This window comes from Eulemur rufifrons, chromosome 7 (genome assembly GCF_041146395.1).
Source record: "Eulemur rufifrons isolate Redbay chromosome 7, OSU_ERuf_1, whole genome shotgun sequence".
Lineage (NCBI taxonomy): Eukaryota > Metazoa > Chordata > Mammalia > Primates > Lemuridae > Eulemur > Eulemur rufifrons.
Window position 1 is genome coordinate 55,272,397 of NC_090989.1, and position 16,261 is coordinate 55,288,657.

A 16,261-nucleotide genomic window follows, 5' to 3' on the forward strand; every position below is an offset into this window, starting at 1 on the left:
TGGGAGGACATGCGATAATTTAATACATTCATATAATTTGCAAAGATCAAATCAGTATAATTGGATATCCATCACCTTAAGTATTTGTCTTTTCTTCCTGCTAGAAATATTTGAATTATTCTCTTCTAGCTATTTTGAAATATACAATTGGTTATTGTAAACTATAGTCACCCTACTGATCTATCAAATATTGGGTCTTATTTCTTCTATCAAACTGTATATTCCTTTCATTTTAAATTTCATGATTCTTAAGTGTAATCAAGATCCATAAAAGAAATAAATCAGCTAAAGCATCTAAAATGAGAAATTTATGTTTGTTTTTGCCATGGAGGAACGTCAACAAAAATACAAAGCATACATATATATGACTGAAATGATAAAATAATTACTTCCAAATTTACTTATTTCAAACTCACCCCTGCTTAACCTGGATTATTGCCAATGAAAGAACAAATTTTGCTCATTTGATTTATTGCTTTTATTTACACTAATTGATAGAGTGATGTTGTTTCTGTGACTTTAAACAGTTTGACTTAGATAAAAATAACTGTAACAGGGAAGGTTTGGGGAAATGAGCACTGAAAAACAGAGCATCAATTGAAGTTCAATCAGGACTATAGAAATCATACGATGTAACTAAGGGAACTTAATATAGGGAAATGATACACAGAGGTTGGAGGGGGTCTCCAGATCAAAAAGGGAACACTAAGGTGACCCAGAGATATTAACTGTAGGAAATTGTTACTACTTTTAGAGCTGGGAGAACAAAGGGAAAAGTTGGGTTATTAGAACTCAGAAGCTCCGAAAAGGGATCCTTCTTAGCTGGCTCTTGGACCTCTGAGAAATAGGAACATCCTGGCTGGGGCTGGTACCTTTGAGGGGTCATGATGAGTCTGGCTTTTAGAGTGTAAAAGTGGGAGGCTGAAACCAACTGCTAAGGACAGGGTGACAGGCTATTACTGCTAAAGTGATGCTGAAAGGAGCTAGAAGCAAAGTCCCTTTCTCCTTACTTTTGCCTTCAATGCTCCCTCTGTTGATAGAACCTATTGATAGAATTCATTAGGAAGCCAGTTGGTAAAGGAGACACATAGTTTACAGAGTCCTAGCCCCAGCATTACGAAACCAGTGTAGAACTATGAATATGGAGTGGAGAAACAATAGTTTGATAGCAATTATATCAAGAGTCTTAAGCAATGGTCAGCTTAAAACCTCAACATGATCAATCATATACTCACGACCTTAAAAAATTAATACATTTCTATTGAGTTTCCATTAGACATGCACTTGAGTATGGTATGTCACAATAATTATCATTAAATCACCAAATATAAAACCTGTATGGCAGACATTATTCTAGGTGCTTGAGTTTTAACAGTGAAAAAAATAGATACCTGCTTGCCCTTGTGGAACTTTCATTCTAGTGAAGGGAAACAGGACAATAAATAGAGACATAACATGTCAGATGGCAAGTACAATGGATAAAACAAAGCAAGGGGATAAAGTTAAGGGGATAGGGATTGGGATGGAGGCAGCTCTTTCATATGGGGTGGCCCTAGAAGGTCTCAACGATAAAGTGAAATTTTAGCAAAGACTAAAAGGAAATATGAGGGAGAAAGTAGTATGAATATATAGGAAAGATCTCTTCAATAGGATATAGTTATGATTGATAAACGTGAATGTAGTGAAAATTTTGCAAGGAGGTGGACTTTTTTGTGGGTTTGCAGTTTGTCTTTAAGTATTTGCATACTTTAGAAAGTTCTCTTTTAGAAGACTGTGGTTCTAGCTGGGTAACATCAGCTTATTATCAAATATAGTACCAAGTTTAAACATTCCACAAAGCATTGCTCATCTCTTCCACTGAGAGAAAACTATGCTGCTTCTTCACACAGCAGGTTATAAAAAATTTGCTGATGGTAAGGAGAATTAGCTGAAGTATATATAATAATATCCTACCTCTCCTATAAAATATTTCCTTTGGTTCAGAGTTGGCTATGAAATTCTAGTAATAGTCTCAAACCTTTCATTTAGATGATGTGAGTAAATGTAAAATGCCCAGCACTGTACATAATTACTTCTTTGTTAAGATGTCAACCTTTGTTTTTTAGTTAAGAGTTAATGAACCTTGATAATTGGCAAACAGTCTTTGAGGCGAAAGTGGGATGGACACCATCAGAACTCTTAGCCCAAAACAATGAAATCACTGTTGGCATTAGGATTATGTTGCTTTTTGTTCAGATAGTTTTTTTTTCCCTGGGAAAACACATGCATACTTCAGTAGAGTCAGAAATATTAATGTTAGCTATAATTAAGTATTCCTTCAACCAATTTGTTACTAATAAATGTGAGCTTATCTATAAAGTTAGAAAACTAAAAATGGTATAAAACCCAGTTATACTCTCATGTTAAAGGTTTTTTAAAAAATCAACAGTAATTCTGGTTCTTGAAAAAAATGAGTTGTATATATAATATAAAATCTTTTTCTGTAGCCAGTAAAAATTTCCAACAGGAAAGCTTGGGGTGGGTTTATCTAAAATCCATTCATCTGAGGAGAAGGTAGTTTAAGACTAGACAGTTTTATAAAGTCGAAATTTGAGTTATCTCAGTAAATTTGTTTTTAACTTAAAGAGTAATCTTGAGAGGTAAATGGTGCCCATTGAAAGGCAAGAACTTGGTTCTGGCAGGAAACCCCACTGCACATGGCTGGTAGTATTTGCAGAGCACTTAACCTCTGTGCCTAGGTTCTTCTACCTGTCAAGTAGGGATAATAGTAATTGCTACCTTTCGTCGGAAGCGAGCATGTGCTTTGATATCTCTGTGGTTCAAGATGCTATATCAACAAAAATTATTATTATATTATAATGCCTTATACACATAAAACAGTAGCATGGTGCTCTTTTAATGCTTATATAACATCTATAAATATTGTTCTTTCATGCTCTCTCTTCACTTTAGGTCAGAGAACATAATTAAAGCATGCCACTAATCAATTTCACCAAATATGGAGGAAATAATATTTTTTTAAAGCTTCATATCCTTTTGAGAAGCACTAAACCTGCTAATCCCTTTATGGACTCTATAGCAATTGCACGATGGCCCCCATATTAATCCTTTCCTACCTTTTAAAATGTGGGTTAAATTACTTTTTCTGGAGACTGGAAACCATCAGGGAAAGCCTGGGGTAATGAAATTGGCTAGTGATAATAAAATTTTGGTTGTTTAACATTTAACTGAGTCTCAACAATGTGTTAAAGTGCTATCTAAACAGATAATTAGCTAGTCCTTGCACAGTGGGCTCTAAATTTAGCAGTGAAATTAGGTTTAGGGAATGCGAACATTGGAAAAGAAATTTTCTCAAGGGAAACGGTGGTGTCAGCACAGCTGAGGAATGTCACAATAGCTACATTTCGTCAATTATGATCACCATCAGGGGATCTCCCTGAGCGATGCAGGACAAGGTTTATTCATAAGTGCATCTTGAGGATAGGTAATGGAAAGCCTTGTCTGCAGGAGACAAGCTTACATGGGATGACAGAGGCAGGCAGGCACAGGGAAGGAGAAGAGGAAGGGGTTGGAGGGAAAGAGGTAACTAGATTGAGAGCTGGGAGTAAGGATAGGAGGTGGAAGTTAAGAAAAAAAAGAGGTGGGCAGGGGGTAGAATGACGTGTTGCCTTGGAGGTGAGTAAAACACTATAAGTCAGTGGGCGGAGGGTGGGAAGACCCTAGTGCTTGAAAGCTGAGGAAAAGCTTGGTCTTGACCACAGGCAAGTATTAGTTTAGCTGCCACAGGCTCATCTCTGGGCGACTGACAATGGTTCAACTCTCTTCTTATTGGAGTACATTTGTGGCTATCTGGTGGAGATGGTGGGACCTACATGAAATTAATGGTGTCAGGCCTGAGGACTGGTGTCCTCCCCCTCCAATCCGCCCCCACCCCCCGACCCCCGGACAGTCCAAACTGTCCGCCCTTCTCCTTTCCCCGCGGAACTGCGAGTGGCTGTGGCTCCAAGGTCAAGCCACTGGAAATGTGCGTGGCGGATGGATGAAAAGGGCAGGGCTGTCAGCTCTCTGGGGTCATGGTGGACCACAGACGCTCCTCTTACGGGCAAATGTTTTGTACTTCCCGAGGTTGCTTTCCTGCGATCAGTTCAAAGGAAAACAGGCAAGAAAATAAAACTACACGTGCAAACATGCAAATGAAACAAAATCAAAGAAAAACACCAACGCACTCGAAGCCCTCCGTTGGGGGAATCCATGGCCTCCTGTTGCCAGTCGCCCGGCGCGGAAAGTGGACAGCCCGGCGGCCGGAGAGAAGCAAGAGCGAGAAAACAAACCTTCGGGGACCCCTCTCCTCGCCCAGCTCCGCTGACCCTTCCACCAAGCCGCCCTCCCAGAGAAAGAAGCAGGAAAAACGCCTGTGCAAACGTGCCTCGGCCAGCGGGGGACCAGCGGGGCTGGGAAGAAGGGAGCCATTCGGAAAACACAGCCGTCCCGGGGAGCAGGAAGAAGGAGAAAGTCTCTCCTTCAGTCTCCCGCGCCCCGGCGAGGTGGGAGACGACCAGTCCAGCAGGCTGCGTCCCGCTTCCCAGACAGGAATCTTTAGCGTGGGCAACGGAAGGGCTGCCCCATCTTTCCTGCCCCTCCCCGGCCCCTCCTCGTCCCGGTCCCAGCCAGCCTGAGCGCTGCCAGGGAGAGGAGAGCGCCCAGCGCGATGGTCCCACAGCCCTTCGCCTGGGTCTGCGCCGGCCGCGGCGGACCCGCGAGGGGCGGAGTGGACGAGACCATTGGAAACGCTGGGAAGGGGGGTAAACGAGGCAGGAATGAGGGGCGGGGCCGACTAACAGATTCCAGATTTTCTTGTCCTTTTTAAAGCTCTGTTTGGGAGAAACCCTGTATCAAAGTGGATGAGGAGAGTTTTTTTTTTTTTTTTGGAAGGGGAGGAGCGTGTGTAGGAGGGCGGGGGAGGAGCCGCGGCTTGCACCCAGGGATCAGACCGGAGCTGGAGTTGCGCGGGGAGGGCGGGCGAGTCGCAGCGCCCGCTCGGAGGGTCGGTTTCCTCTCCCCCTCCCGCGTGGGGCGGGGTGGTGCGTTCCGAGTTCCCAGGAGTTCGAGGCGGGCGGGTGCCGGGGGGAGGGGAGTGGCGGCGGCGGCGGGCGGCTCCCGCCTCAGCCTCGGCAGTGGCGTCGGCGACGGCTGAGTCGCGGCAGCCGCGAGCGCTCGGCTGAGTGTCAGCCTGCGGCGACGGCGCAAGAGCTGGGAGTTGCGGCCGCGCGCGCCGGACCTTCCGCCGCCGCCGCCGCGCCGCGCCGCGGCCGCTGCTGCCGCCGCCCAGAGCCTGAGGCGCCGGGGCCGGCGGAGAAGGCGGGGCGGGCGGGCGAGCGGGCCGGGGGGAGAGTGGGGGATGGCGCGGACCCCGGGGCCGGCCCCGCTGTGTCCCGGAGGCGGCAAAGCACAACTTTCTTCTGCTTCTCCCCCCGGAGCCGGGCTCCTGCTGCCGCCCCCGACGCCACCGCCGCTGCTGCTGCTGCTCTTCCCTCTGCTGCTCTTCTCCCGACTCTGTGGTAGGTGAACCTCGGCGGCTGGCGCGGGCTGAGGGTGGCGCGACCAAGGGTCCAGGCGCCGCGACAGGGTCGGCCGGGCCACTCTCGGGGCGGCGAGGCGGTTGTGTTCGGCGGTTGGCTGCGCGAGCGAGTGCCTCGGACTTTGGCTGGAAACTTTTCGTCGTGCCCGGGGCGAGGCCGGGGAAGGGCCGGGCCGGCGAGTGCGGCGCGGGCTGCCCGCTCCCCTCCCCCGTGGCCGCGCGGGTCGCCGCGTTGATGGCCAGGGGTCGGCGGTGGTGCTTAGTGCGCGGGGCTCCTCTGGGTTTGCTCCAGGGACTGTTACTTCCTCGCTCATTCGCGGGGAAGCCGAGAGCGTGGACTTTTGGACTGAGGTTAAGGTGCCGAGATGTCCATTTGCCGCCTCCCTTTTTCCCCCGGTGAAATTTGAGCTGTGAGCCCGGAAACCCTATGGACCAGAGCCCGATGGATGGAATGAAGCCTTCGAGTCCACCCTCACGGTCTTCTACCCTGGAGAAGGCACCCACCATCTTAGCCCACCCTGCCGCAGCATCCCCTACAGTCAGTTTTCTATCGTCCTGTGGCCCCTTTCTGCCCTGGCAGCCTCTGGATCTCTGTGGATTGAGCCCCGTCGCATCTCTTATTTTAGCAAACCCTGTTTGTCCCCAAGACCAAGATTTACGTGTTAAATGCTTGACTGCATGGATTGTTGCCTTGGCTGTTGTAATCAAAACAGCCCCGCGCCTTTTTCCCCCCGTCTCTTTCTTCCCCCATGTTAGATTACTGTTTTCCTGTCACATTTGGGAGCTAGTCTCTTTGTAAGTTCTGTTCCCAGGTATCGGAGACTAGAAGCTTACTTGGTAAGGATCCTGTAAAAAACACATCTGCCTTTCATGCGAGGGAACTGGACGTAAGGGATAATTAATGGAAGGCAGTGATTTGGGAAAATAAGGCCACCAGTCTTTGGAGATTAATTTTAAATGCCTTTGGGTAATATCAAAACACTGAGGGACGTTATTTGAGGGCTCTTGGTGAGGAAGGTGGACGGGTAAAGCTTAAGCTTGTTCAAAGACTGGTTTTCAGTGTTTCATGTAACCTTGAATAGAAGTTTTTCCGATATTCGTTAAAAGCAGAGATGTGTGCGAATTTCTTCGATAGTGTGACTTAGAAGAAAGAGAATCCTGAGTCAGGGTAGTTGGTTATGAGGAAGGCAAAGTTTTTATGATGAGATGGAGTCCCCCCATAGGCCGAGAATTTCCACTACCAATTCACTACCACGTTTCTAGCTAGCACTGTAGTGATAAAGTTTATGATTTACACAGAGTATAGTGTAATATATGGAATATTATTTAACGTGCACTGTTTCTATATTGCGAGTCCCCAAATATTTGGTTCTCAGTGCTATCCTTCTTTAAATTGATGCAAAATTCTGGATTTAATTTGTGCGCTGTCCTTTTCCATTAAGGAGGATTGAGGATGCTGCTTACAATTGGGCAAGGGAGTAGTTGGAGGGGATGACTATCCTGCTTTAGTTTATGTTAAGGATTTAGAGAATATTTGTACCTCAGCAGAGGTAGATCTAGTTAGGCAAAGCCCTATGGATGACTGAAGCTAGAGACATGCACATCCGATAGAGGAGAGAGAATTTACATAACTTATAGTGATTGTGGCAATGAATTGTTGATTAGTTTTTGAAGGAACACATTGGTTTTCACATGGACACAGAAAAAAGGTTTTTAAAAAAAATCTCTTCAATAATGTGGTATTGGAGGGACTTGATATCTTAGAGACTAGAAACTTAAGCAGTGTGTGATTTAGAGTAGGTGTAAATTGAACTTTTTAGAGTTAACTCTGTAGTTGTAGAGATAGACACCAGTTTTGTGTTACTGTGCACTGCTCATTTAAAGAGCTGCTTTTTTTGGCTTATGGTGTTATGACACCCTAATTTGTGAACCCTTATGACAAGTTTTTCCATCAGCCTTTATTTTAGAATTCAGTCTTTGAATAGGGCACAGTTGTTGTGACTTATGGACGCTTAATAGTATGGAAACAGAATTTTTTCAAGTAAGCTCTTGATCTAACAACTTGTTGCTCTAACTACTGTTAATACAGTAGTACTAACATTCATAGTACTACTTAAAACGTTTGGCTTGTACTTGTGTTTGACCGAGTAGAGCCAGTTTTAGAATTGAAAAGATAAAAGCTTTAAAAAGACAACTCTATCTGATGATTTGTTGATCAGAATGCTTTACTTGTTTTATTACATACAGATTTTTTTCTTTTTGCTGCTATTTTTGATACGTTGCTTACATTTAGCATGGCCTTAACTTTGTTTAACTTTATTATGATAATTTGACTGTTAAACATATTCCTCACAACTGGTAGACCTGATATTCTGAAAGTTATAAAAATGTTTATATCAGATTTACTTTTTTTTTTGTGGGGGAGTGAACATTATCTTATTTGGAGAACTGAACTCTTAAAATGAGAATTTTACAGGTTGACAAACTGACAGTTTGTTTTTAAGCCTAAGAAATTCCTAGGCATAAAGGTCAAGGGGACTGGGTTCATAACATCATCTGACTTGATAAAGACTCATTTATTTAATTCTGAAATTACATGTTTTTTATGATGGAAATAATCAATTCATAAATGATCAGATTTACCTCACTTTTTCCTCCTACATTTTTCTTGGGAAGTAGAGAATATTAGCAGGGATATGGCATTGACAAATGAGAAGATAGACTATTTGACCTTTGTAAGGTCCCATTTGACTCTGAGATTCTGCGAGTCTTTCCATTTTCAGCAATGCTTTATCTTAAGATGGATGTTTAGTAGAAGATAGTAAAGAAGATCTAATATGATATGAAACCTTTAAAAGCACTTTGAACACTTCCTATGTCTTTAATAGCCACTTGGGGCGTAACGTGACTAAGACAGAGTCTTGGCTTCAAGGTGCTTACAACTTTGTAATAGACATAAAGGAAACACGATTATAGAACAGTTTGGTATTTATGATAGAAATATGCATGAGGTACTGTGAATTGCCTGAAAAGTGGATACTTAACCCATTTGGTAAAGACAGGAATGTGAAATGAGGAAAAAAATCAATCACTTTTTAAAAATCACTTGAGTCCGATCTTATTGAGATGTCCCTTCTCTTTATCTCTCCAGAAGGTTATGCTTCAGTTGCTAAAGAGGCAGTTTGACTCTGAAAAAAGAGTGCCACTTAAGTAAACTTGAAGTGTCTCATCTTTTAAGAAAACAGATAACATTGTCACCTTGCTGATTGGGTTCTTGTAAGGATTAAATGAATGAATAAAACAATACACTTAAAGTACATGAAATATAGTAACAATTGTTAGCATTTATTATATCGCACAGCATAAACCAACCAGGGTTGGTATTGGTGATTCTTAAATTCTACACTGATGTCCTGAATAGTTGAGTTTTCAAGTTAATTTACTTGTGTGTTTGCACTTTACATCTTTATATTGAGTGTATAGCCCAATCAGTGACTCTAAATGTTTGTTTAGTTTACTTCAGATAAATACTCAGATGACCAATTTTCAGTGTATTAGAATACAGTCAAACTAACTCAACTGTGTAATTGTATGGAGCCTAGTTGACTCTTCCCTTAATGATGTCCAATGCATTTTAAGATTTGGCTATTCCATAAGGTCACCAAGAATTTTAGTGATTGTATTGAAAATGGGAGCTGGGAAAGGGAGACATAGTTAGCTTCTAGTTTATCATCTTACTGATAGTATCAGGTTGGGGCCTATACTATAGTACATGTTGCCTGTATGAATCTTTGTGCATCCTAAACAGATATTACTGGAAAGTAAAACCAAAGTTAGAAGCAAGCAAAAAAGATCCAGTCTTCCTTACTTGAAGTTAGCTACAGCATTGGAAATAGGAATTGTAAGAGGTGGGCAATTGTGTGTGTGTGTGTATTATATATATGGTTACTGTCCTACCTTGTTTATGTCACACTTAAATATATTTATATATTTACAACTTAGTGACTCAGCAACTCTGATGTATATTTTGTTTCTGTATAGTTAAGGAATAAAATTTATGGGTTATTGCCAATTATTTGAAAATTATTGAAGAGAATCTGTGATAACTTTAAGAAAATAGTATTTTGACATTCTGTAATTTACTCATTAAAATTAGTAAATAATATATTGCTGTAACATATTCTGAAATCTGTTAAAATATTTACAACAATTAATAAGCACTATATGTTTTGCAAAAGATGAGACATTTAGTTAATAATTACTATTAATATGTAAATGTAGGGTAAAATAAAATAACCCTTATGTCAGTAATGGAATTTTAAAGATAATTTGCCAAGCACACAGATGAAAAGTCTAAGCACCATTAATCTGTCATACTTTTGATTACCTTATATATTTTTTATCTAAAATTGTCTTTAAATTCTTGAACCCAAGATTTTTATTTTTATAATAGGCTTTGACATAATCATTTATTTAAATAAAATTTGTTTTAAAACTTTATTAAGGGTAGGCTTCAAGTTATTTTTCTGAAAAGCTCATTAATTATAGGTCATCAATTTAAAATTTTGGTGAGGGCTGCCTTCTATGAGTCTAGATATAGCCATATGCAGGAACTAAAGTTGTTTTAAAAAGGCTATTGTATACTTACATTGTAAATTTTACGTGTTCTGTTTAATATAGCATTCAGGAGATTGTTTTTCTTGCAAGACAGTTGACTGCCCACCATTCATTCTGCTAATTATTATGAGTAGAGAAGGCTTGTTACATAATGAGTAGATATTCATAAACTGGAATTTAAGCCATGTATTAAATAATATCAGCTCATAATTGGATTTAATGGCTAAGATTTGATAGTATACCTTTGAACATTTCAGACTACTATTTTATAGGTTTAAGTTAGTAAATTATATGTATGATTCTATAGATAGAAGAGATCTAATAGTTGTTTTAACTTTATTTGGTTTCCCTTAACTTTAATTGTTAAAAAAAAGAATCAAACTTGTTCTTATTTTAAATAGGTTGGTTGTTGCACCTAGTAGAGGGTCTTTAAGCTTTCAGCCTAGGTTTCTTCAGAAGAAATAAAATAACAAAAAAGTGTGGAGCTGTGAATCACTATTCTCAGATAGCTGCTAAAGTCAGCAAAACTAGGGTGTGTAGGTGAGTTCAGTCATAGTTATTAGGGAATCTTTTTCAAAACAACATGGCCAGGCCCCACTATGGACTTACTGGATCAGTTTTTGCAAGAGGGGGAGATGTGGAGTCTGAGGGTTGGGGCATTTGTGTTTTGAGAGACAATTTCAGATGATTCTTTCTTCCCCTGACCAGTGCTATTCATGACAGCATTTTTGTTTATGATTTGACCAGATGTGATCACTCTTCTGAAAGAAATACACTTCACTGTTTCGTTTATGATTTGTATTTCCATGTGCTTGGCATACAGTAGGCACCCAAATGTCTTTATTTCAAGAATTTAATAACAAAATCAAGTTTAGTCTAAATCACTATTAACCAATAGAAGGACAAGTCACATAATTTTAAGTTTTCTTGATGCCACATTAGAAAAGCAAAAAATAAACGGAAATTAATCTTAATATTTTATTTAAAATAATGTAACCAAAATATTTTAGCATGCAGTTGATGTTAAAAGTTTGAGATATTTTACATTTTCTTTTATAGTAAGTTTTTGAAATCTGGTAGGAATTTTATACTTACAGATCATTTCAATTTGGACTGTCCACATTAGCGGTAGTTGTACCAGAGTGTGGAATGGCTGGCTCATGGCTGCTGTTTTGGACAGTGCAAGTCTAAACTATTCATTGTCTCTGAAGTAGGTTATTGCTTCCTACTTAATCAAATTCTGAAGGGCTTGGTTTAAAATTGATTTTCTTCATGAAGAAGAAAATTTACCATTTCTTGAATACAGTGAACATGCCAATTCTGTTCATTTTTTTCAACCTTAAAGGGTTTAGAACAATGTTTGTCAAAGTATTTCTATGGAACACTGGTCTCAGAAGATAGGAAGACTTGGAGGAAAGTACCATGGTTTAATACATTTGGGAATGGGAAAAACTAACCATATACCCCTCATGGAAAGTTACAATGTGCATTAGTTTATTAATGGTCTAAAAATATATTTAGTGAAATACACCATTTTGCAAACTTATTAAATCCTTTTTTGTCTAATACCTGCTATGTTGCAGAAGCTATGTTATGTAGAACACACTATGGGAATATATTCTTAGAGAGGTTTGTACTCTTGATATTCCTATCTTAGAAGAAATATATATTTTAAGTTTGAGTTATAAACTGGGCAAGGTTGATAGACTTAAAGATGTTACTTGATGAGACAGTTCTCCACTGGTTTTTCTTTCTTTCTTTGTTAAATTCTTTTTGCTTTCTTTAGTTCTCTTTATTTCCCATTGTCTTACCCATTTTGAATTTAAGATGTTTGTGAAATTAATCTTGTAGGAGAATACAAGTCTTCCTCTTTGGTGTTGCAAAATCAGCTATGCAATTATTTAACTTTTGCTTAAATGGGCATACATGTGTGAACACATCTCGCTCTGGGATTGAGTTTTAGGGATAAAGTGGATAAAGTTAAGATAGCTAGTTTGCTTTGTGATGGAAATATGCCAGTGCTCCTATTGGGAAAGACATGAAACATACAGGGTGCAAATATAAGAATAGATACACAGAGCTAGGGCTCCAACTCAGCCTTTGAGAACATTGTCTATAATTAAGAGTGTTCTTGACTTTTCTATTGTTTCAATTTAGAGGATGAATAAAAATATCAATGAAATGTTGGTAAACTGAAATAAGATGAATTTCATTTAGTAACTCTATTTCTATGAGTTATCTGTGATTGCCATTACTAAAATTTCATAGCCCATGTTTTGAAGATTTTTTTTTTTTTTTTTTTTGAGACAGAGTCTCACTCTGTTGCCCAGGCTAGAGTAAGTGCCGTGGCGTCAGCCTAGCTCACAGCAACCTCAAACTCCTGAGCTCAAGGGATCCTCCTGTCTCAGCCTCCCGAGTAGCTGGGACTACAGGCATGCACCACCATGCCCGGCTAATTTTTTCTATATATATTTTTTAGCTGTCCATATAATTTCTTTCTATTTTTAGTAGAGATGGGGTCTCGCTCTTGCTCAGGCTGGTCTCGAACTCCTGAGCTCAAACGATCCGCCCACCTCGGCCTCCCAGAGTGCTAGGATTACAGGCGTGAGCCACCGCGCCCGGCCTCATGTTTTGAAGATTATTAATAAGATTTTTAATTTAGTCATAGCTACTGTGGACTATTAAGATTAAGATTCATTTCACAAATGTCCTGTCATTATGAACTCACACTCCCTACTAATTTGATTTAGATTAGAGATAATCATTCATGGCTATATTTATTCAATTTAATGCTAAGTCAGAAAATAAACTGCCTAGTTTTTAAACCTGCTTACAGATACTCTAGCTCCTGTATTTTAAATGCAGAATAAAAGAGTGCTTCTCAGTATTTTTTATTTAATTTTTTTGAAGAGATTCAAGTGGGAGAGGGTACATAGCTAACAGTTCTATACTTCTTGCTAAGGGCAGAGGGTTAGAACATCGTAGCATTTTTTACTAAATCATGAGTCTGCTTATGTTAATGGCTACAGCAGCCACTCTAAAACTCTCCATTTCTGCTTGTTTAAATTTAAAGGAGATAAATTACTACTAACACAAACTTAGAGAAACATATGCAAATAATAAAGTTGTATTCAGTAACCACTTTGGTAGTAGCTTCCCCATTCCTATAAGCAATTCTGAGGTTATAAATATATGATTATCTTGATGATGTAATTTGTCTGCCTAGTACATATTAAAAACAGAATGAACTTGAATATTGAAATAACAGTAAGGACTTCCTATTTTTCAGGTTGTTGCCTTGAAAAGTTTGTTGTTATATACTAGTACAATGTCAAAGGATTTATATTTTTTCCCTTTAAAGCTGGTATAGACCCTACAGTTGACTGACTGATTTTGAATAACAAAAAGGAGCCATATCAAGTCTAGAATAGTAATACTAATGAAGACATCTTTTTTTCCTTAGGAAATAAGACTGTCTAGTTAGACTATTGACATTCTTTTCTGTATTTAAGAAAATAAAATTAGGAAATAGATTATTTTTTACAGTTTTCAATGAGAAAACATTTTCAACTTTTAGATTCTTAAAGGAGTCAGTGATTATAGTGGCTATTTTGAAACCATGCATTGTTTATCAAACTTGTTTTTCCATATGTATATAAAAGGATCTGGTCATTGATAGATTTTTGTTGTATTTATAGTTGATAGTGAAAATGTTTAAATATTTATGTAGCTGGTGAAATTTGTATGTAGCATCCTCCAAAAGCTTTAATCTTGACAGCATCTGTTAAAATATGAAAACCAATCCTGAAATTTCCTAAGAAAAATAAAACATATTTTTTGAGGCTACTGCTGTTGCTTTGCTGCCCTCTACAGTCATCTAAAATAGTCACTGTAGATTTTTCTCCCATCAGATGATTAGAATGGTAGAATTTAGTTAGTTACAACAGTTGATCTATACCTGTTATGCAAAAAATGAGAGGCTTGGAAATTGGAGCAGGGAATAAATTGGGAACTATTGAGCATCAACCAGGAAACAGGTGATAGAGCACCAGTTGTGTGCTAGGTAGTACAGAGGATACCACGGTGGAATAAAGCATGGTGGGTGGCTCTATAAAGCTTATAAATCCATTAATAAGATTAATAGCATAAATATAACATTTGTAACCAACATACCAAGTGGTATGATACAGCTTGAAAAAAGATCAATAAGGCCTGGAAAAGTTAAGGAAAATGATGAGACTTTTGAGCTATGTCTCCAAGAATAAATAGTTTAGACAGGTAAAACAGGGTTATTTCAAACAGAGAAGAGTGTTTATTTAAAACATAAAACACAAAGCATCTGTTACAGGAGAAATTCTCTGCTAGGCCCCTTGTAGTCTTTGCCCTTAAGAAATGTAAAATTTAATTATCAGAAGATTCAGAACTAAAAGCTATCGCGTGCGCGCTCGAGCGCGCGCTCTCTCTCTCTCTCTGTGTGTGTGTTCTAAATCCAGTTACTTCTCTGCCTGTTTTTTCCCCTGTAAAACTGGCTATATAATACTTCTTTCACAGAATTCCTATGAAAATTAAATTGCAATAAAGCGCTCTACAAATACAACTAACAGTAATGCAAGGGAAAATGAATTGTTTTATGTTAGAAATATAAACAAAGTGTTGTGGGATTATAGAGGAAAGAAGAATTTAACTGGGGATTGAAGAAGACTTAAAAAAGAGCTAATTTTCTAGCTGACTCTTGATGAAAGAGTTTAGATTTCCATTTGTGAGGGAATGTCAATGAAAAAGAGGACATAAGTTAAAAAGACCTTTGAGATAAGAACTCTGTAGAAGAAATTAGTGTTCTCATGTGGTTCAAGCATGAACTTTATGGAGGGAAGTCATGGATTTTTAAATATTTTGCTGAGGAGATTAGACAGTGGTAGGCAGCGAGGAGCTCCTGAAGGCAGGTTACTATTGAGTGTATGTGTGACTTGATAGTATTGTATAGCTCTGGCAGCAATGTAAAGGATACGTTTGGAATTGTGAGAGACAAGTGAAAGGGAAAACCATTGCAGTGGTCCATGGGAAAGAGAGGATTACAGAGATAAATGTCAATTTGGCAGAGGGATTTAAAGGTAGGGAGGGATCTGAGAAGTAGATTACATGGTATTTGGATATCATTGCGGATTAGGAAGGAGGAGTTAGATATGAACTAACATGGATTTCTCCTTTGAAAGGAAAGAATAATGAAAAGATTGATGACTTTAATCAATCCATTAATTTTTTGCAGGCTTTTTAATTGTGGTGCCTCCGGGCTGTGTTTTTGAACTAGTTGGAAATTTGTTAAGAGAGGTAGGAGGTAGGATGTGAAATGGGAAATTGGGAATTATCAGGACTGAGATATTTGGATTGTGTGAGTCAGAGAGAGAGAAGGGGATGGAGGAGCAGAGAGAGGAAGGGAGAAGAAAAAGAGAAGTAGAGAGAGAAGGGAAGAAGAAGGAAGAGAGCTGAGAAAAAAATTTAAGATTGAGATCTTTTGATTAGATAAGCTCTCAGAAAGAGGGAGGGAGGAAGGAGAGAAATAATGTTGGGAAAAAAATCTTACTTGACAAATAAACGAATACATTTAGTAGTTAGGGGGGGAATTGATGATTCTTAGTAATTCTGGTAAATGTGGTTGGGAGAAAAAAGTCAAATCCCAAGGGATTAACAAGGAGAGGATAGTGAAGAAGTAGCGTAGGGTAGGGTCTACTCTTGAGAAAGATGGGAAGAGTAATTTGAGAGGGAAGAAGAATATATCAGTTGTTATGGATTAAATGTTTGTGTCCCTTGTATTCCCCCAAATTCATATGTTGAAGCCCTAACCCCCAGTATGGTATTAGTAGGAGGTGGGACCTTTGGGAGGTAATTAGGTTTAGATGTGGTCAGGAGGTTAGAGTCCCATGATGGGATTGGTGTCCTTATAAGAACAGGAAGAGAAACCAGAGCTGCTTTTCTTCCACCCTGTGAGGATATAGCAAGAAAGCAGACATCTGCAAGCCAGAAAGAGGTCACTTACCAGTAACCCAAACATGCTAGCACCCTTATCTC

The 16,261-nt window shown here is 39.5% G+C and overlaps 1 protein-coding gene across 4 annotated transcripts in view; it reads left to right on the top strand.

Moving 5' to 3' along the window:
* Positions 1 to 5,305: 5,305 nt before the first annotated feature.
* The window catches only part of NECTIN3 (nectin cell adhesion molecule 3), a 101,323-nt gene continuing 90,367 nt past the window's right edge, over positions 5,306 to 16,261 (top strand). For 3 of the 4 annotated variants that reach the window (XM_069472582.1, XM_069472581.1, XM_069472584.1), the window contains exon 1: positions 5,306 to 5,558. In XM_069472582.1, the coding sequence (XP_069328683.1) occupies positions 5,399 to 5,558 (160 nt within the window). In that variant the 5' untranslated portion in view covers positions 5,306 to 5,398. Of the gene's footprint in view, positions 5,559 to 5,775; positions 5,912 to 10,636; positions 10,642 to 16,261 lie in introns of those variants that run through there. The other variant, XM_069472583.1, reaches the window with a different exon arrangement.